Here is a 21109-nt window from a genome sequence, read left to right on the forward strand (position 1 = left end):
TATGGTTGTGTGTGTATACGGACTGAGAGGATGTACAAGTGCTAAGTAATATCAGCAGCTCCGAGTACTAAACACACAGAAAAATAAGGTCCGTGAACAGCAGCTAACCTTCTTGTTGAGGGTTTCCAAGGAGGTGCTATTTTCTACTCAGCAATAACAATCAATCTGAGAAAAAAGTGAAAAGCTAACATATATAAAAATTAATACTGTTAAGGAGCGGTGGAACCTCACTTTAATTTATATACGCTGACAACTGATTACAGTTCAGAAGAAATTACCTTGAGAAATCTGCAGAGTGGATTGTGTCGCGTGATTCACATTTACAGTAATATTACATATAGCTACCATCTGGGCTCTCCGCCCTGTGGAGCTGGCAGCTGCTTTACTGTAGGACCCGTTCTTTACTGATGCCATCGTTTCGCCATTGCCAGTCCGTATTTATGCGTGAGCCTGACAGTGCAGGAGAAACCCATAAGCGCATTACACGAGTCTCCGCCACTGCCTCTGCTCTGGCTTCGCGTGGCCGCCGCTCGTTTTCTCCATGTATGTCCCATTCAAAATGGGCCTGTCCAGGAACATGGCTACAGGCTGGTCTGGTGCACCCTCCAGTTCCAGTACAGTAATGTTGTTGATCTGCGACGAGCTTAGAATAGTGCCTGGCACATAAAGGGTTCCTTGTGGCCCTCGTATGGGCCAGTACCGTCCAAGATTGAAGCCATTTATCCATGCCTGTCCCTGGAGAGGAAAATAAATGGTCATTGTCTGGGAGGAGAAAACACAATGGGGAGAGACTTATCGAAACTGGGGTAAAGGCGAATAGGCTTAGTTTCTCAAAGCAACCAATCAGATTACACCTTTCATTTTTCAGGGCTGCTATGGGCAACTAAGCCAGTTTTACTTTTACACCAGTTTTGATAAATCTCCCTCACTGGCTGATACACGTCCAAACATCAGTCACTGTACTGATCCTTAGTTACATCCTGTATTATACTCCAGAGCTGCACTCACTATTCTGCTGGTGCAGTCACTGTGTACATACATTACTTATCCTGTACTGATCCTTAGTTACATCCTGTATTATACTCCAGAGCTGCACTCACTATTCTGCTGGTGCAGTCACTGTGTACATACATTACTTATCCTGTACTGATCCTGAGTTACATCCTGTATTATACTCCAGAGCTGTACTCACTATTCTGCTGGTGCAGTCACTGTATACATACATTACATTACTTATCCTGTACTGATCCTGAGTTACATCCTGTATTATACTTCAGAGCTGCACTCATTATTCTGGTGGTGCAGTCACTGTGTACATATATTACATTACTTATCCTGTACTGATCCTGAGTTACAGCCTGTATTATACTCCAGAGCTGTACTCACTATTCTGCTGGTGCAGTCACTGTATACATACATACATTACATTACTTATCCTGTACTGATCCTGAGCTACATCCTGTATTATACTTCAGAGCTGCACTCATTATTCTGGTGGGAGATCACACACTGATAGTAAAAGGCACTAAATCCCCAGCATTACTGAGTATTTCGGGAGCAGAGTGTACAGTTGATCATGAAGGCAGTGATCAATCCTCCACCATGGGATTGGTGAGGGCAGGGCTGCACATGATAAACAGTGTTGTGGAAGAAGATGGATCACGGTACCCCAACATTAGAAAGTACAGATGTGATGCCTTAAAAGTAGGTAGTTTATCCATCTGTTCAGAGGCAATATTCATGATACTAGCCTGTAACACTGCAGTGTCTATCATTTTTACCGACCTTCGTCCATTTGGGCAGTTTCAGATACGTGTCTCCGATGTCGGTAACTATAAAGGTTCCGCTGTAGAATGCTGGACCCTTCCTACCCTCAGTCTGCGCCATCTTCAGTCTATGATCAGCCATAATGTGAGGCCATCCTACGGAAATCGGGCCATCCAAATTTAGAGGATAAACCACCCAGTTTTCCAGGAGGTCGGACCCCAGCGTCAGGTTACTTATTAACCCCTAAGAGAGTCAGGTAAAAATGTTACTATGCCTGTAAGTAAACCGCAGGGCAATGAAGGCCACACAACATTCAGTGCCTGCTGTTACCTTGAAGTCATTCAGATTGCTGCCATAATTGATCCTCCCCATATTTTCAACTAAAACATCCAACCACTGTCCTTCCGTCCCCGACACATTGACGTTCTTCAGGCTGTCCCTTTCCAACACACCATAAAATTTCTGTAAAGATAAGCACAGACTCATGATTCATGGCATTTACGTGGCATTAATGCCCTGTTCATATTTTATATTTTAATGCAGATTTAAGCCAATACTGAAAATATATCCCCCATCCTAAAAAAAAAAAAAATTATAATAATTGGTCACATGCTATAGACATAGATTACGTTACTGTCTCTTACCCCAGCGACTGAAACATAACCACGATCATGAACTCCATTTGCTACTGATGAAAGAGGAGTCTGGTCAGGGACATCCCCGGTCAGACGGGTCCGGTACAGCATGAATCCAAAATACTGAATGGAAAAAAGGCAAACAAATTATGTGAACAGGCATGTGTACTGGCCAACCAGTGGATGCTATGATGGGCGCCTCACTTCAAAAGCACCTAGGTCCCTTTGGGACCCTGCGGCAGTCACTACACATCATCAGATAACTAGAAGACCTGCCCACCAGGCTATCTATAGGACTGTAGTACTGTCATATTTGTTTTCAGCTTTGGCAGAACTAATGCACAGCCTGCACCACCTCTCTCATCAGCAATAAGTTACAACAGCCAGACTTTCTGGTTGTTGTAATATGATACATAAACTGCTCTGTAGATGGACTGACAGGAGAAGAAGGGAGTGAGCAGAGAAAGATAGTGAAAGCACAACAGGAAGACCTGTCCTCAGCCCCCTCCAGCTGGTTTCTGCTGTCCCACTGCTCCGCCAAAATGTGCTCTCATTTCCCACTGATCATTTACTAGTGGCTCCCTGGCACTGCTGTCCTGGTATGCAACAGAGGCGTAATAACCCGTACATCTTCAGGTTGGCTGCATGTCCAGAATTCAGCTGCAGAAAAGGCAAAAGCGTGTGTGCAGTGTGTGTGTAATGTGTATACTAGTGCGATAAGTATAGGTGCAATGAGCAGATGTCTAATGCATATGTGAGATGTGCAAACCTCCGTTTAACCCTGGGTGTACCATCCTGCAGTCTAAAAAGTATCTGTCATCTGTTTTAGATTGTCCCATCGGCCTGAGCAAAACACTGGGTCACTTACCTGAACTGACTCTACAGCTCAAGTTGTCAGACTGGACAATATAAAACTGGAGACAGATTCCCTTTAAAGGGAACCTGTCACCTGGATTTTGGGTATAGCGCTGAGAACATGGGCCGCTAGCACATCTGCTATATCCAGTCCCCATAGCGCTCTGTGCTTTTATTGTGTCCAAAAAAAGATTTTATAGATATGTAAATGAACCTTAGATGAGTCCTGTCTCCTCCATGCATCAGAGATGAGTCCAGCGTTCTCTGACTCTGAGCCCAGCCAAGCCCACTGTGAAGGAGCCCAGCACCGCCCCGCATCCTCCGAATTACCTTCTCGCTCCCCGACGTGACAAAGCTAGAGCACCGTAATCTCGCGATGCACGAGCTAGCGCATGCGCAGTTCGTTCCCTGAGGCTGATGCCAGCACAGGGAAGGAACACTATGCCGACACTGCGCATGCGCTAGCTCGCGCATCGCGAGATTACGGCGCTCTAGCTTTGTGATGTCGGGGGAGCAAGGAGGAGATTCAGAGGATGCGGGTGCGGTCGGTGCTGGGCTCCTTCACAGTGGGCTTGGCTGGCCTCCGAAAACCTTAGTAACAGTTCCTTGGGCTTCTTACTTGCCTCATTTACACATCTATAAAATCAGTTTTTTTACACAATAAAAGCACACAGAGCTATGGGGAATGGATACTGCGGATGTGCAAGCGGCGATCTAGCAGTCCATGTCCTCAGCTCTATACCCAAAATCTAGATGACAGGTTCCCTTTAAGTATAATGGCCAGCACAGTACACACATAGAAATTACCTGCTTTACATCCTCAAAGGTGATGGGGAACTGAGTCACAAAGGGGTCCGAGGGAGACAGAATATCCAATAGATCCACAAGATCTCCAACCTGAAAAAGAAGGGGACATGAGGGATCTCCTGTTGCTGTAGGCGGCCATACTTTAGGAGATAAATATATAGATATATCAGACACTCACCTTATTAAGACTGACTAAACCGTATGCAAATTTTTGAGTGGGTGGCGGAACAGGTCCTTGTGGCACTGGCTGGAACTATAAAAAAAATTAAAAAAAAACAAGCTTTAAACATTATACTAAAATTAAAGGGGTTGTTCAGGATTAGAAAAGCATGTCTGCTTAATTCCAAAACAGCTCCAGGTTTCACCAACCCCTTTCCCTTTAAAACGTGCACAGCCCCTTTAAAAAATTGTAAATCAAAGAGTATCTCATATCGGCACAAACTTTTTGGGCTTTCACTCGCCATGCATGTCTGCTTAACAGTGCCAGGTTATATGTGGTACCGCAACTCATCCTCCTTCACTTCATTAGAGCTCGGCTGCAATACCTGACCAACCCATGGACAGGGGTGGCGCTGTTTTGTTCACCTGGACAACCCTTTTAAGACACTTAAATCATATCTTGTCTAGTTTTGTCAATATCTACCTGTCCGTCAAAAAAAGGAGTAAAGCTGCTCATAGACTGCAGTTTTATGTGAATAAAATGTCACAAGTAGGAGGGGCATATTCAAACATGCATAAAAGTGGGCGTTCTCAGATGTTTACAGGTGATCATGGGTGGACTGGGAATGGGGCTTAAAAGTGTCCATGCAAATGATTGAACGTGCGCTTGCTCGAAGACACTGTAATACACTGTGCAACATGTTTCCAGGACAGGTGTTTCATTCACTGACAGCAAAGATTTGACAACCTCCATTTTTCAGCAGGATGCACTAGTAATAAATCCAGCGATAAAAAAAAAAAAATGGTGCCATGATACAGAGCGGTTCTCCCCTAGAAGCACTGTAGTGGAGAATACCTCTGAAAAATGGTGCCATAAGAAGGAGGCTCTGTAGCGTGGAGCCACATGGACGCTATGGCCCACATTTATTACTCAGGTTACGCCAGTTTTGGGTATAAATTGAGCTTAAAAGGGGTTATGCACATTTGGTGGTGGTGGGGGGGTTAGCAAACACCCCTCCTAGGCAGACCTGCGAAGGGAAGCATACTTACCTTCCTCCCGGAGCTGGCTCCCGGCCCCTATTGCTCTACTGGGCTGCCTGGATGTAAACTTCCGGTTTGACGATGCTGCAGCCAATCACTGACCTTGTGCCATGTCATATGGTCATGAGACATTAGGGGTGCAGGTCACTGTGATTGGCTGCAGGGGTGTCAAAATTAAAGTTTACATTCAGGGACCAGAGCAGAGAGAGAGAGAGAAGGAGCCAGGGTCGGGAAGCAGGCAAGTATGCCAAGATGGGGGATTTACCAACCCCGTCTCCCTCTAAAATATGCACAACCCCTTTAAAAAGTTGCAAATCAAAGTGTATGTCATATCAGCACAACATTTTTAGACTTTCACTCGCCAGTTCTGAAAAGTGCAAAGAAAATTGTCCAGGAAAATCCCTTTAAATAATCTTGGCACAATACATTCCAAAGCACCTTTTTTTGTAGTGTGGCACATGAAACCCTAAGCTTAATAATTGTGGTTCGGAGTCCCTGCCGTGTCCACAAGCCCTATACCTGCTATTATCACCTAGGACACATGTCATGAGAGTATTTACCTTACTAATTACCGAACGGATTGCTAATAATTTATCTGTAGGGTCCCCGGCCTCGGTCAGAGGGGCATCGTAATCATAGCTTGTTGTGATCGGCTTGTAGATTTTAGGAAAATCAGCTCCTAAGGATTAAAAAACAAAGCAAAAACAAAAAAACAGGGAAGGCTACAATTAGTAATTACCTGGGACACAAAAACTAGGATCAGGAATTAAAGTGTCACTGAACTTTCCAAAAACGTTTTTGATATGTTATAGCAGCATCTCAAAGGTTTTGATCGATGGGGATCTAAGTGCTGAGACTCCCCACCGATCACTAGAACGAGGAAAGAGAAGCGTTCACACAAACGGTGGTGCACCATCTCCCCTCACAGCAGGAAAGGGGTTAAATTCAATGGGCCCATCTCGATTCCATCTCCTGCAGCAAGTATAGAGAAAGCGCACCACGTAAACATTTCTCTCTCCTCGTTATTGTGATTTGGTGGGGGTCTCAGCTCTCAGACCCCTACCTAACAAAACCTTGGATATGAGATATGAAACATTTTTTGGAAGTTCAGTGACCCTTTAACCTAAACATGGAAGACAACTGGGGTACCAGCAGCAATCTCAGCTTCCATACACGCCATATGCAGTCACGGCTCTTTCACACGTGCATGTGCAGCTCAGGAATCATGTTCCGTGTGTGAGCGTGATCCTCCATTCTGAACACTCCTCTTCTTGCAGGCGCGCAGGGCATTATACTGATTTATAATGCTGTGTGCCTCTGCATGACCTTTTTTTTTTACAGAATGATAGTGATAGCTTTATGTCAGTAAGATCCTGTAGAAGGAAGTTCATGCAGAGGCGCACAGCATTATAAATCAGTATAATGCTGTGCGCGCCTGCAAGGCGAGCAATGTCCAGAACAGAGCATCACGCTCACACACGGAGCGTGATTTACGGACTGCACACCCTCGTGTGAAACAGCTCTTATTCTTACCGTTCCAATAACCAAAGTTGGTGCCTCCCTCAAACATATACCTGAAATAAAAGACAAAAAACAGTAGGTTGTAATAGTAAGTGATAGAAATGACGGGTATCTCATCTTATTACAATGACTTACATATTCACACTGGCGCCGCTCTCCAAGATGGCCTGCAGACCCTGGCTCACCCTGTCCGCCGGGCTCACAGCATGCTTTTCCCCCCAGTAATCCAGCCAGCCGGTGTAATACTCAGAGTTCACCTGCAGCAGAAACTCATATTGGTACAATGAAGCTAAATACCAGGGTATGAACATATATATATATATATATATATATACACAAAAACAAATTCCTTATGAAACTGGAGAACCCATTTTAAAATAGTCACTAATGTACAACAATGTATATCACTGCATCATATTGGGGGTGCAAAGTAGTAATCACATTACCAGGGGTCCTGTGGGTTGATATCTGCGCATGGCTTCAAAGGCTTTGGTTACATTGTCCACTGAAAGACAATAAAGATAATACTATATATATATTTATTGCCATAAAGCAGGGATGGCCAACCAGCGGCTCTCCAGCTGTTGCAAAACTACAACTCCCAGCATGCCCAGACTGCTTACAGCTATCAACCTACAGCAAGGCCTGGTGGGAATTGTAGTTTTACAACAGCTGGAGAGCCGCAGGTTGGCCAACCCTGCCATAAGGGGTCATGTTCACACTGGCGCACAGGTTCCAATCAAGTTTCCATTGCTCTGACTGGCAGCATAGTTCTCTGTGTTATTGTAGCCAATAAAATAAGATGGAATCGTGACTGATCCCATCAACTCCAGACATGGTGGGTTTGCCATGCAGATTCCGCAAATGCAAACTCTCAGCACATGACAGTAACCGTCTACATGTAGCAGAAAAACATCTGCAAGGAAAAGGGAGCATGCTGCAAAGTTTCAGATCCGCCGCATGCTCATTTTGTCATGGAAATGCCGCAGATTTTCTCCACGGATTCCAACCCCTTTAAAGGTATAATAAACTGGCATGTAACACATACATATATTCCTTTGCATTAAGCTCCATGGTGGAAATATCACAATGCATTCAGACTGGAAGCTTATAAGTGAGTTCATCATAGATTCTCTAAAAAAGTAAATCTTTGATGCCAGTGTGAACAGGACATTCAGAATAACAGGGCTCGCAAGAATATAGGTGTCATTAAATAAAATAAAATAAAAAAATATTTTTTAAACTACAATGGTATCCAGTCTAGACCTCTAGACGGATTCATTTCACCTGCACTGATACATTATAACAAACGGGAGATAGGCCTGTACTGCTCATAGAGGATTGTCAAGACTGGATACCATTGTAATAACCCCTCAGTTTCAAGAAGCATTAGGTTTTTTTAGATGTAAACGGTGAATGTTTCTGTTCACTGACAGCAACAAGAGAACTTTAAAATGGTCAGAAATCAAAATGCATAGCTTTTAATTTTACAGTGATAAAAGGGGTTTCCAGGAATATTAAAATATGGCTGCTTTCGTCAAGAACCAGCTCCACACCAGTCCAGGTGTTGGGTCTAGTCAGCTCATCTCCATTGAAATGAATTGAAATGAAATGAAATGAGTTGCAATATCACACACAACCTGTGGACGGCAGTGGAGCTGTTTTTGGAAGAAAGCAGCCATGTTTTCCTAATCCTGGGGAAACCACGGTTCTCACAATGCTAAACTCGCTCGCCTTCATAAACTGTAGGTTAGACCCTAAGGCCTCTTTCACACGGGCGTCAGTTTTTTTGCCCGGATAAGAGGCGGCTGCGTTGCGGGAAAATGCACGATTTTTCCACGCGAGTGCAAAACATTGTCATGCGTTTTGCACTCGCGTGAGAAAAATCGCGCATGTTTGGTACCCAAACCCAGAAGTTCGGGTTTGGGATCAGTGTTGTGTAGATTGTATTATTTTCCCTTATAACATGGTTATAAGGAAAAATAATAGCATTCTGAATACAGAATGCATAGTAAAAGAGCGCTAGAAGGGTTAAAAAAAATAATAATAATAATTTAACTCACCTTAGTCCACTTGATCGCGAAGCCCGGCATCTCCTTGTGTCTCCTTTGTTGAATAGGACCTGTGGTGAGCATTAAATACAGGTAAAGGACCTTTGATGACGTCACTCCGGTCATCACATGGTACGTCACATGATCTTTTACCATGGTGATTCACCATGGTAAAAGACCATGTGATGACCGGAGTGACGTCATCAAAGGTCCTTTAGGAGACACAAGGAGATGCTGGGCTTCGCGATCAAGTGGACTAAGGCGAGTTAAATTATTATTATTATTATTATTTTTAACCCTTCTAGCGCTCTTTTACTATGCATTCTGTATTCAGAAAATAATAATGATCGGGTCTCCATCCCGATCGTCTCCTAGCAACCGTGCGTGAAAATCGCACCGCATCCGCACTTGCTTGCGGATGCTATGCAATTTTCACGCTTCCCATTCACTTCTATGGGGCCTGCGTCGCGTGAAAATCGGACAATATAGAGCATGCTGCAATTTTCACTCAACGCACAAGTGATGCGTGAAAATCACCGCTCATTTGCACAGCCCCATAGAAATGAATGGGTCAGGATTCAGTGCAGGTGCAATGCGTTCAACTCACGCATCGCATCCGCACGGAATACTCGCCGAGTCCCAAGTCTCTGGGGTCCCCGGTACCTTCCACTGTGTATTTCAGGCACTTTAAAATAAGAAACTGCAGAGCCTTCCTCAGGAAAAAGGAGGCACAGCGAGGTAAATCTTGGTCACCATTAGAAGAGGCATAGATATTGATCGCTGACCTGGACCAAAGTCGACAGTGGCGTAGAGATCCTGTAAGGTGCCACACCTCAGGAAGTAATCGGCGTTACCATCTGTGGTGAAGAGTACCACGTCATCTCCCAGGTACAGGCGAAACATGGCATGTAGGTGGCGCATATAACCGTAATCACAGGCCTGGAAGCTTCCGTATTCATTCTCTACCTGCAAGATCAGAACAGCGGACACGGTCACATCCTCGGAAATGTCAAGGCCTTAGATGCTGGATTTTACAGATCCGTCTCATGGACAAATGACAGCTTTTAGGAATGCTGCTGCACGCCACTGGAAGCATATCACATACAGTATAATTAGTGAGAGTTTTCATACAATAGGAAATCAGAAAGCAGAGCAGCTTCTACAGATAAAGTCAGTGAGGACGAGTCCCTTTACCTGGACGCTTATTATATTTCCTCCATTGTTGTATAGACGTGGACGCAACTTGGGGAGCAGGACGGAAAGCCAGGAGTCCACAGCATTCAAATAATCTGAAATCAGGGGGATATTAATTAGACATGAGTTTCCATGGAGAGAAGTATTACTTAAAGGGGTTTTCCAGGATAGGTCATTAATGTCTGATCGGTGAGGGTACGACTCCCATCAGCTGTTTAAAGAGGCCGCGGCACTTGGGTGAGCCTCTTTCTAGGCTTGTAACATCACATCCATCGTCTCAGGTCCTATTCAAGTGAATGAGATTGAGCTGCAATACCAAGGACAACCACTATACCAGCGTAGGGCGCCGTGCTTGGTATACGGTGATCCACCCAGAGCCACTGCCACTTCAAACAGTGGATCAGTGGAGCGCTGGATATCGGACTCCCCACCAATCAGCTATTGATGACCTGTCCTGAGGTCATCAAAATTAGAATCCTGGAAAACCCCTTAAAGTTGTTTTTTTTGGGCGATTTTACTACTGACCCAGGATAGGTCATCAGTAGGGATGAGCGAATCGACTTTGGATGAAACATCCGAAGTCGATTCGCATAAGACTTCGTTCTAATACTGTATGGAGCAGGAGCTCCGTACAGTATTAGAATGTATTGGCTCCGATGAGCCGAAGTCATTGCGAGACTTCGCGCAATAACTTCATAAATTAATTTGTACTGTAAAAAAACATTTCCCGAACGCGGGTTCAGTTCCAAGGTACCACCGTTTTATGCGAATCGACTTTGGATGTTTCATCCGAAGTCGATTCGCTCATCCCTAGTCATCAGTATCTGATCGGTGGAGGTCCGACACTCTGGACCACCACCTGATCAGCTGTTTGAGAAGGCACCGATGCTCCTGTGAGCGTCACGGCCTTCTCGCAGCTTATACATTGTATAGCGGCTATACTTGACATTGCAGCCCAGGCACATTTAATTGAATGGCAAAGAGCTGTGCCTTGGCCATGTGACCAATGAACGTGACGTCACTTGCCTACAGGGTGGATAAAAATCTATTTATTTATTTTTTAAATCAAAAAATAAATCGATTTTTTTTTTTTATATAAAATGCTTTTTGAGGAAAATATATTACCATCCAAAGGTTATTCCGTCATGAAATAAAGATTAGTTTTTTAATTATGTAGAATAAGGCTGGATATGTTTAATTTTTTTGGTAAATAAATTCCATTAATCCATTCACAAGGTCATGCTCTTTCAGAGGTTTTTGTAAGATTATTGGGCAGTTTCTCTGCCTACAAGATATTATCACAGATGCTTGGTTTACTTTTGTAGTTCTCAAAACTGAATTTGACTCAGCAGAGATCACAGGCCTCTTCTTCACAGCAAAAATTTTATAACATGAACAGAGTTGAGAAAAATACCTTAATCCTAACTTCTACAAACCTATGAATGCAGAATCAACCTAATCAAACTAATATGAAAAGTTGTTATTCTAAAAATCTTCATCTACTTGCATATTATAGGTTATAGCAGCAAGAATTAGTCTTTATGTAGAAAACTATGATTTAAATCAAGCCTTACTGACTAATGGTTTAAATCGTGATTTAAATCAGTTTGATTTAAATCAAATCCACCCTGCTTGCCTAGGATGCCCACCAGAGAGCTGAGGCCTCTTCAACCAGCTGATCAGCAGGGGTTCAGGATCAGAAGCTGATGACCCGTCCTGAGGATTGGCCGTCAATATTATAGGGGTTTTCTGAGATTTTCTTACTGATGACCTATTATTCTCAGGATAAGTCATCAGTGTCTGATCGGTGGAGGTCCAACAACCAGGACCCCTATCGATCAGCTGTTTGAGAAGGTATCTGCGCTCTTGTGACCACCGCGGCCTTCTCTCTGCTTTTCCTAGGCCAGAAAATAGGGCATCAGTAAAAAAAAAAAAAAAAAAAGGTAATCCTGGAAAACTCTTAAACTCCTAGAAAACCCATTTGAGATTTTTATTTATTTATTCTGATGAGCCGGCATAGACAAGGATATCGTTCATATCATATCCATTACACAGTGGATCGAGCTTTCTGTCCGGAGGATAGGTCATCAATATCTAAAGAGTGGAAAACCCTGTTAAAATGCTAAAAATCTTACTGCCTGAAGCCACCACTAGGGGGAGCTGATGAGTGTACTACTGCTTTATAAGGTTGTCCCTTTAGAAAGGCTTATCTTCTAAGTGTCTGATCGTCGGGGGTCTGACCAATGAGGCCCCTGCCGATAACTAGAATGGGGCCCCCATGTGCCTCTCTGTTTGAACAGAGCGGTGGTCATGCTTGCAGGCTGTCACTCAATTAAATTCTATTGGACTGCTGGTAGTAGCAGAGTACGGCTGTGGATAAGGGATACATTTGCATTGTGAAAAAACCCTGATGGCAGTGAGAGCAATTACTAACAGCTTACATTCTTACCGAACAAGGTAAAAAAAACAAAAACTGTAGTCTGTAATCAGCATAAACCGGGACCTCATACGGCCAGTCATAAAAAAAGAAAAATGCTATGGCAGCTGACAGCATGAAAAAAAACAAATGCATGCGCAGACCTTTAAAATTTGAAAAAAATAAATACCGCATCCGTTTTGCCTGATGACATTACAAAAACAGATTCGGTATTGCAATGCATTTTTCTGACTGATCAGGATCCTTATCAGTCTAAATAAAGCCTGATCAGTCAGAAAAAAATGACATGCGTTTGCAACGGAACTGCCTGCCGGAATCAAACAACGCAAGTGTGAAAGTACCCTTACTCGTTCTACGTGTGCACAGTATGCAGCAGACACAAACAGGACAGTAATCGTTAAATTGGGAAGAGATGAGGGGCTTTAAAGGGATTGTCTCATCTCAGGCAATGGGGGGGGGGGGGGGGCTGCCCCCATTGTCTTATAGGTGTGGGTCAACCTGAAAAAGAAACCGCACCTATATCGGGAATGGAGCTCCGTAAAGTGGTGGCTGGAGGACTTCGGTCCGGCCTGCAGCAAGCGTGCTCCTCATAGAAGTGAACGCGCATGACCGGCCACCGCTCCCATTTACTTCTATGGGCCCTACGGAAACAGCCGAGCCGGCACTCGGCTATATTCGGGGACCCCATAGAAAATGAATGGAGGGCGACTGCGCATGCGCAATGGGCCCTCCACCACTTTCCGGGATCCGTTCTCGGTTCAGGTACGGGACCCGCACCTATAAGACAATGGGGGCATATCCTAGAGATATGCCCCCATTGTCTGTGATAAGACAAACCCTTTTGTATTTGACTAAGATGATGAGAACCCATCACTGGAAGGTCTGGGTTTTGCAGACACTGGTTATTAGGACTTACCTGGATCAGAGGCACGCAGAGATATGTTCTTCTTATTCAGCAGCCAAGCTGGAAGCCCACCCTAGTGCAAAAACCAACATGAATGAGATCCGTTACTGTATTACGGCCTGGTCATAACTGCCCCGCAATATAATCCTCACCACAACATTCTGTATTTTATAGACTGTATATTTTAGAATAGCGGTTATATCTGAAACGGTCAGTCATTTGCACGCTTTATATTATTCTTTGCCCATAACCGATCTCTCACAATGAGGCCCATTTACTGCTCTGACACAGTGCTGCTCCTTGTGGATGAGTCTGGTACTGCAGCTCAGGCTTTCCTATGACTGATCACAAGGGGGTGGGTAATCAGACCCCCACTGATCCATAAATGTTATACCATGTTCTAAACCCAATTCCATTTCCTTTGTTTTGAGGAAATAATACTGAAGCCGCGGAAAGTCCCAACATAAAATTGAACAGAGCCAAAAACTGAAATAAATGGTACAAGAATGTTAAAGGGGTTCTCTGGGTGTTTAATACGGATTAGTGAGGGTCCAACTCCCAGCACGCCCCCCTGCCCATAAGCTGATTAAAGCAATTGCGGACAAGAATAGAACACGTTCAATTTTTTTGCGGGGGCGCGGAACGGAACTACAAATGCGGACAGCACACGGTGTGCTGTCCGCCTCTTTTGCGGCCCCATTTAAATGAATGGGTCCGCACCCACTCCCACAGCTTCCATTGCAAACAAGAAGACCTGCAGTGTAGAGCATGGGAGAATGAACAGAGGAGTGATAAAACTGGAGGTAGATATGAATCTACCCCTATAGACAATGCATCTGCGATGAAGTCACTGATTAGAGATGTGCCTGACTGGACAAAGGGGGTTCTCCAGGACTTAGGTACTGATGACATAGCCTTAGGATAGGTCATTCCCCCCAGCCAATCAGCTGTTTGCCGGGGCTACTAACCACGAGGACTGCACAGCGCCATCCACTGTGTAGTGGCTGTGCCTGGTTACTACAGCGCTGCCATCATTCAAGTGAATGGTTATAACCTCAAATATTCTAGTCACTGGTCGCTTACATACCATGTCCCATTCTGCACAGATATAAGGTCCTGGTCTCATGATAACCAGAAGTCCCAGCTCCATGGTCAAGTTCAGGAAATGTTCCAAATCATGATCCCCCCTGAAGTTATACACCCCAGGCTGCGGCTCGTGGAAGTTCCAGGGGACGTATCTAGAGAGTGATGAATATTAACACAGTGGAGGTAATCACTACCGATGGCCATTAATAAACTGCAAAGTCATTTCTAAACCTATATACGACCTCTTGGCGAACAACCCCCCCCCCCCTCCCCTCCCCAAATGCATAGTCGTGTGTGTACTAGACTGCAGGGTCTGCAAGATTGTGTCATCCGAAAGTCGGGAGTTCACTGCATCTGTACGAACAGACTGTGCGAAGTTCTTCATTATACTGGTGCCGTCACATGCAAAAAACGTGTTCTCAAGAGCGTCTGACCCGGTGTAGAGGGTAAAAACAAACATGTCTGCTTCCTTCCAGAACTGCGCCACTCTTGTCCATTGCCAGGTCTGATATAGCAGCTCAGCCCCATTCACTTGAATAGCAGATACAGCCCATGGACAAGAGTAAAGCTTTTTCTGGAAGGAAGCAGCTGCGGTTTGTTTTTTATCTCAGGGTAGTTTCATACTAGCGTTAATATTGTCCAGTATTGAGTTCCGTCCTAGGGGCTCAATACCGGAAAAAAACTGATCAGTTTATCCCCATGCATTCTGAATGGAGAGCAATCCGTTCAGGATGCATCAGTTCAGTCCCTCTTACGTTTTTTGGACGGAGAAAATACCGCAGCGTGCTGCAGTTTTCTCTCCAGCCAAAAATACTGATCACTTGCCGGAATACCGGATCCGGCATTAATTTACATTGAAATGTATTAGTGCCGGATCCAGCATTATGTGTTCCGGCAAAACGGATCCGGCTTTACGTATGCACAGACCTTTAAAAATGAAAAAAATAAAAAATTATACCGGATCCGTTTTTCCGGATGATCACACCTGAGAGACGGATCCAGTATTTCAATGCATTTGTCAGACGGATCCGCATCCGGATCCGTCTGACAAATGCCATCAGTTTGCGTCCGTATTGACGGATCCGGCAGGCAGTTCCGGCGACGGAACTGCTCGCCGTTATCCTCTGCCGCAAGTGTAAAAATACCCTTACCTGAAAATTTGATTTGATTCTGCGGATTTGTCCCCAGTCCTTTTGGGAAAGGCAGATGACAACCTTCTGGGGACGGTGATGGCTGCCATAGAGTTTGTCACCCAGCTTCCCAGAAACGTCACTAGTTTGGTTCATGCAGTAATGAGTTCCCACCTTATAAAGTTACAGTGTGTGACCTCTGCGTCCCCACTTCACAATCCTAAGAATGAAGGGGCGATGGCGCTCATTTAGGCTCTTTTCATACTGCGTCTTTTGTAGCCATTTACCGTATTCGCTGGCAAAGCTCCCAGCACCTTCCTTTTACAGACCAGTAGACCCCAATACACTTACAGACGCCCAAAATAGCGCTCTTTTGGCTACCGAGGTTTCTGCAGCGATATTCCATGCAGTCCTCCAGTAAAAACAAAAAAACATATAGCGTGCGGTGTCTATGGGGGATGGGTGCCACAGTTTGATGGGTCCATTCAACAAACGAGCAGGGCAGTTTCCTGCCACATACGGTTCACAGAAGTGAAAGTGACTTGGCCTGAGAGGTGCATTCACGCTGCTTATGCTTCACCCTGCCCAGCAATGTCCCAGCGGAACCCCGGCCCCATTCTCATGGATAGGGCTGGCTGCCATTTTCCCCATCAGGTGGTCTCGAGCGCTGATGTGCAGGGAAATCACAGAAGGGGATGCAGAGCTACACCAAAGCTGCAGATCCTTTATTCTTAGGGTGAGAACACCAGCAATCATGAAGTGATGGCATGCCCTAGCGCCAGGATGGGAATACCCCTTTAAGGGCTCATGCACACGACCGTATGTATTTGGCGGCCCGCAAAACAATGGATCTGCAAAAAATACGGATGACGTCCTTGTGCATTACGTATTTTGCGGAACGGAACAGCCGGCCCCTAATAGAACAGTCCTATCCTTGTCCGTAATGCGGACAATACTAGGACATGTTCTATTTTTATTGCGGAACGGACATACGGAAAGGGAATGCACACGGAGTAACTTCCATTTTTTTGCAGACCCATTCAAATGAATGGTTCTGCATATGGTCCTCAAAAAAAACAAAACAGAACGGACACGGAAAGAAAATATCGTTAGGATATGCCCCCATTGTCTTATAGGTGCGGGTCCTAGTGGTGGAGCGGTGGCCGGTCATGCGCGGTGCTTCCATTCACTTCTATGAGGAGCACGCTTGGTGGTGGCCGGATCTGAGTCCTCCAGCCACTACTCTACGGAGATCCATTCCCGATATAGGTGCGGTTTCTTTTTCAGGTGGGACCCGCACCTATAAAACAATGGTGGCATATCCTAGCGATATGACCCCCCCCCCATTGTCTGAGATGAGACATCCACATTAAGGGAAGTGTCCCTACCATATGGTCACTAAACAGGTGTCTTATCTTGTGGAACAGCAGATGAAGAATTCTTACATCTGAACAGCGTTGAGCCCGGTCATGTACATTTTCATTAGTCGATCTTTCCAATAGCTGGACGGGATCCGGAAATAGTGGATACTGCCTGAGATGTAGCGGAAACACCTTCCGTCCTTCAGGAAGCAGTTCCTGTTGTAGTCAATCGTGAAAGACTGGTCTCCCCAGACCTGCAGAGAAAGTCATGACAGAACAAGTCACTTAATGTCTATGTTGTCGTAATTATTAAAAGTGACTCATTAATTATACACTAAAGCTTATTTCTTAAACAGTAACTGGTAGGGTTGATCTTGCTGATTAAAATGACACCTGTCTTGTGAAAATCGGTTGTGGTGTTCCTAAGAAAAAAAGACTTTTACTCTTTATCCAAGTGAGGGCTTCACTGCCCCGAGGGGCGGGGCCAGCACTAAAAACCTGAGAGTCAGGCCCCGCCTCCCGTGCACTGAAGCCCTCACTTGCATAAAGAGTACGAGTCTTTTCTTTTCTCTGGAACGCCACAACCGATTTCCACAAGACAGGTATCATTTAAATCGGCAGAACCAACCCGTCCAGCTGGTGTGTCTGGTTTAATGGGTTGCTCCTGCTGACAGGTGCTCTTTAAAGGGAATTAACAATTCATTAAATAAGAACCCTCTAGATCAGTGTTTCCCAACCAGTGTGCCTCCAGCTGTTGCAAAACTACACCTCCCAGCATGTTCCCGGACAGCCAAAGGCTGTCCGGGCATGCTGGGAGTTGTAGTTTTGCAACAGCTGGAGGCACACTGGTTGGGAAACACTGCTCTAGATGAGACCAACACATCCATCCATAGATGATGAAAGCCTATATCAGTAGAACCATGGGGGGAGGCTTAGGAGACACAGTCATAATATACATGGTAAGAACTGTCTGAAACCACACGGAACTTGTGATGAAGTCCTTAGTAAGACACCGAGTCACAGTATGGAACCACCATCATGTGATTTCTGTACGCTCAGCTACCTCCAGCAGTCCCACAGAGACGAATGGAGGGGGAGTGCACATATAGGACCTCTGCCATACATACAAGGGGGGGACACAGGAACCCCGCTCCCCCTTCTCATGATCATTTCAGGTCCCAGTGGAAGGACCACCACCAATCCAGTAAATAGGGGATAATTGATCTTACTGAAACCTAAAGCTCCATTTTCTGAGCTGCTCCCTGTTATCAGCCATTTCAGGCTGGAGACAAATACACAATGAAGGCTATGCCGATGTACGGGGAAATGTTTACATATGACAAGGGCTCTTAGTCCTACGCCACCCCGGTGTCTTGAAGAAACAGTGAAGTGATCTTACTGTTTTCTGGGTGGTTTTATGTGCAATTTCAGAAGGGCTGAAGACCCGTCCTCAGGGCCGGCGCTTCCATATAGGCAAGGGGGGCAATTGCCTCTGGGCCCCCGAGTCCTTAGGGGCCCCCAAGCCAACCACGCGACACCAACGCCAGCCCGCAACTAACGGCAGGTCGCAGGGAGATGAACGCTTCCATTGTGGAAGCGTTCATCTCCATAGTCATCTGTATCACCGTCCTCAGCGTCTCCCTTCGCTGTTCCTCTGATAGGCTGCGAGCCTTGTGACGACAGCCTATCAGAGGCCGATGCAGGCGGCCCGATGACGTCATCGCGCTGCCTGAGCCGTACAGCACGGGACACAGGCCAGAAGAGGTCTGCATCGCATCGCTGTGTGATGGAGGTAAGTATAAGTGTTTTTTTGTTTTAATACCGGACTATCTGTTACTGGCACATGGGGGGCATGGAGAGGCACTTGTTACTGGCACATGGGGGGTGGAAGAGAGGCACTGGATACTGGCACATTATTATGGGGCACTATGGGGACTTCTACTGAGGCCACAAAGAAGGGGTATTTTATATGGCGGGCTCTGTGTGGTAATTAGTATTATCTGTTTCTGCAGTATAATATTGGGGAGCACAGCGGCACAGTACTGGGGGTGGTAGGATGATTTGTCCAGAAGATGGGAGGATGATGGAAAAGTAGTAAATTAAGATTTATTTATTTTTGTTGTCAAACTGCAAAGACAGAAAATGGTGACAAAATGGTAGTCTGGTCTGAAAGGAGAAGACGAGGAAAGAGAACATCTTCATCACAGGAGACGTCACTGGATGTAAGAGGTGTGGGGTTGGGGGGGGGGGGGGGGGGGGGGCCCTTATTGTTTTCGCCCCAGGGCCCCATTTCACCTAGAACCGGCCCTGCCCGTCCTGATCACGTTCAGCTCTCACACGAGAGTGTTATGAACCTAGCTGGGGTTGTTTTCATCCTCTGCATGAAAACAGGAATGTTGCCATTCACTGACAGCAGGCACAGATTTTGTTGAATTGAAACACAAAGTTTATCACAAAGTTGCAAAACTTTTCAGCTTGCAATCATATCATTAAACTATATTTCCATCAAGCTCTGGATCTGCTGATGTCTGCAGATTTTGGATGATATGACCGGGGTACTCACCAGCGGGCACAGAGAGCCCACCACCAGCATCATCCAGAGCGCCCCCGCTGCCATCACTGCCGACTCCTGTGTCCTGTTCTGTTCCGGCCTCCAAGATCTGAGCTCTCGGTTAATTCATCCTCAGTCCTCTTCCTTTTCTTGAAACTTGACTCTTGCCTTGAACACAAGATCATCGGCATCATGTGATCATCCGTTTCCTTCTGCTGGAGTCCGCAGGGTCCTAAAGCCTGGAAAACACAGCAGCAGAACAATTGTGTTCACATGAATAGTAGTTTCCTGATGGACAATGGAACCATAGAGAGGGCGTAAGAGGACTCACCGGCACACGTGCTGACCTACAGAATACTGTCACATAGGGGAGGGGTCACATTCAAATGTACATTATTTCTAGTTTTTTATCTTGCGCATGAAAAACGCGCCAAAACGCATTGCACTTGCATGGAAAAAACTGAACGCAATTGCAGACAAAACTGGATCCGGATGCGTTCAGGGTGCGTTCAGTGAAACTCGCACCATTTTGCAAGCAAGTTTAGTCAGTTTTGTCTGCGATTGCGTTCAGTTTTTTCTGCAAGGTTTAAATGCGTTTTTCACGCGCGTGATTAAAAAAAAAAAAAAAGGTTTACAAACAACATTTCTTAGCAACCATCAGTGAAAAACGCATTGCATCCGCACTTGCTTCCGGATGCAATGCGTTTTTCACGCAGCCCCATTCACTTCTATGGGGTCAGGGCTGCGTAAAAAATGCAGAATATAGAACATGATGCGATTTTCACGCAACGCAGAACTGATGCGTCAAAAAAATAAATAAACAGGTCAGGATTCAGTGCGGGTGCTATGCGTTCACGTCACGCATTGCCCCCGCGTGGAAAACTCGCTCGTGTGAAAGGTGCCTTAAAGGGGTTCTCTGGGCTACTTATGAAATCTGTCCTTTTCTTCTGCACTGTGGAAGAAAGATAGTTTGGTTGCCGCCACCTCTGGAGTGGAGTAAAAACTAGAATGTTTTTGCCCCTAATTCATGTGTAAAAATGGCGCACCTACATACATAGGGCCCAAAAATATGCAAACAAAAAAAAACACCAAAAGAATTCGTTTAAAACTCTAAATTGTCAAATGAGGTGCAAATGCCTCCTAAACGGGCGCACTTTCAGTAGTAAATCCTCCTAAAAAACAATTGGTCAGTCTACAATTAGACTAAAACAGGCGCAAAACACTATAATTAATGACCCCCGTGGTGGGAAAGCAGCCTAGGCCTCCTGCACACGGCACAGCCTAGGCCTCCAAGAGCGGACCGTGGAAACCCGGCCGGGATTCCTGCTGACAGCATGAGCGCACGGCGTCATTGGTTGCTATGACGCCGTGCGCTTCATGCAGCCGCTGCTGGACAGTAATACACTATACCAGTACATGCATACCCCCCAACTTTTTGGACAGTCAAAGAGGGAGACTTATGGTTTATTATGTGAAAGCTACACTTTTGCTGCATATTTATATACTTCTATAGCTTTTTTACACAATAGCGCAAAATTATCTGAATATAAAGATTTGTAAAATCAAAATTGCATCAAATATGGAAATATTATGCAAGGCGGGCTTTAATA

General features: G+C 45.3%; 1 protein-coding gene across 1 annotated transcript; it reads right to left on the bottom strand.

The window, feature by feature from the left end:
* Nucleotides 1-215: 215 nt before the first annotated feature.
* On the bottom strand, nt 216-19694 carry GLB1L (galactosidase beta 1 like). Its single transcript, XM_044303688.1, has 16 exons — nt 19512-19694; nt 17033-17202; nt 14459-14609; nt 13384-13444; nt 10031-10125; nt 9622-9802; nt 7232-7290; nt 6921-7042; nt 6798-6838; nt 5825-5943; nt 4243-4317; nt 4065-4154; nt 2412-2525; nt 2098-2229; nt 1786-2010; nt 216-735 (listed from the first exon to the last, which is right to left on the bottom strand). Exons 1-16 carry the CDS (start codon nt 19563-19565, stop codon nt 481-483), a joined length of 1944 nt encoding a protein of 647 aa, XP_044159623.1. The 5' UTR covers nt 19566-19694; the 3' UTR covers nt 216-480.
* Nucleotides 19695-21109: the final 1415 nt, after the last annotated feature.

This window comes from Bufo gargarizans, chromosome 8 (assembly GCF_014858855.1).
Source record: "Bufo gargarizans isolate SCDJY-AF-19 chromosome 8, ASM1485885v1, whole genome shotgun sequence".
NCBI lineage: Eukaryota > Metazoa > Chordata > Amphibia > Anura > Bufonidae > Bufo > Bufo gargarizans.

Bases quoted from the DNA above. Each gene is read 5' to 3' on its own strand.
- GLB1L (XM_044303688.1), bottom strand. From the start codon at position 19,565: ATGGCAGCGGGGGCGCTCTGGATGATGCTGGTGGTGGGCTCTCTGTGC. The intron at 17,203-19,511 runs GTGAGTACCCCG...CTTTCTCTGCAG, and splicing joins TGGGCTCTCTGTGCCCGCTG to GTCTGGGGAGACCAGTCTTT. The intron at 2,011-2,097 runs GTAACAGCAGGC...TGACTCTCTTAG, and splicing joins GCAATCTGAATGACTTCAAG to GGGTTAATAAGTAACCTGAC.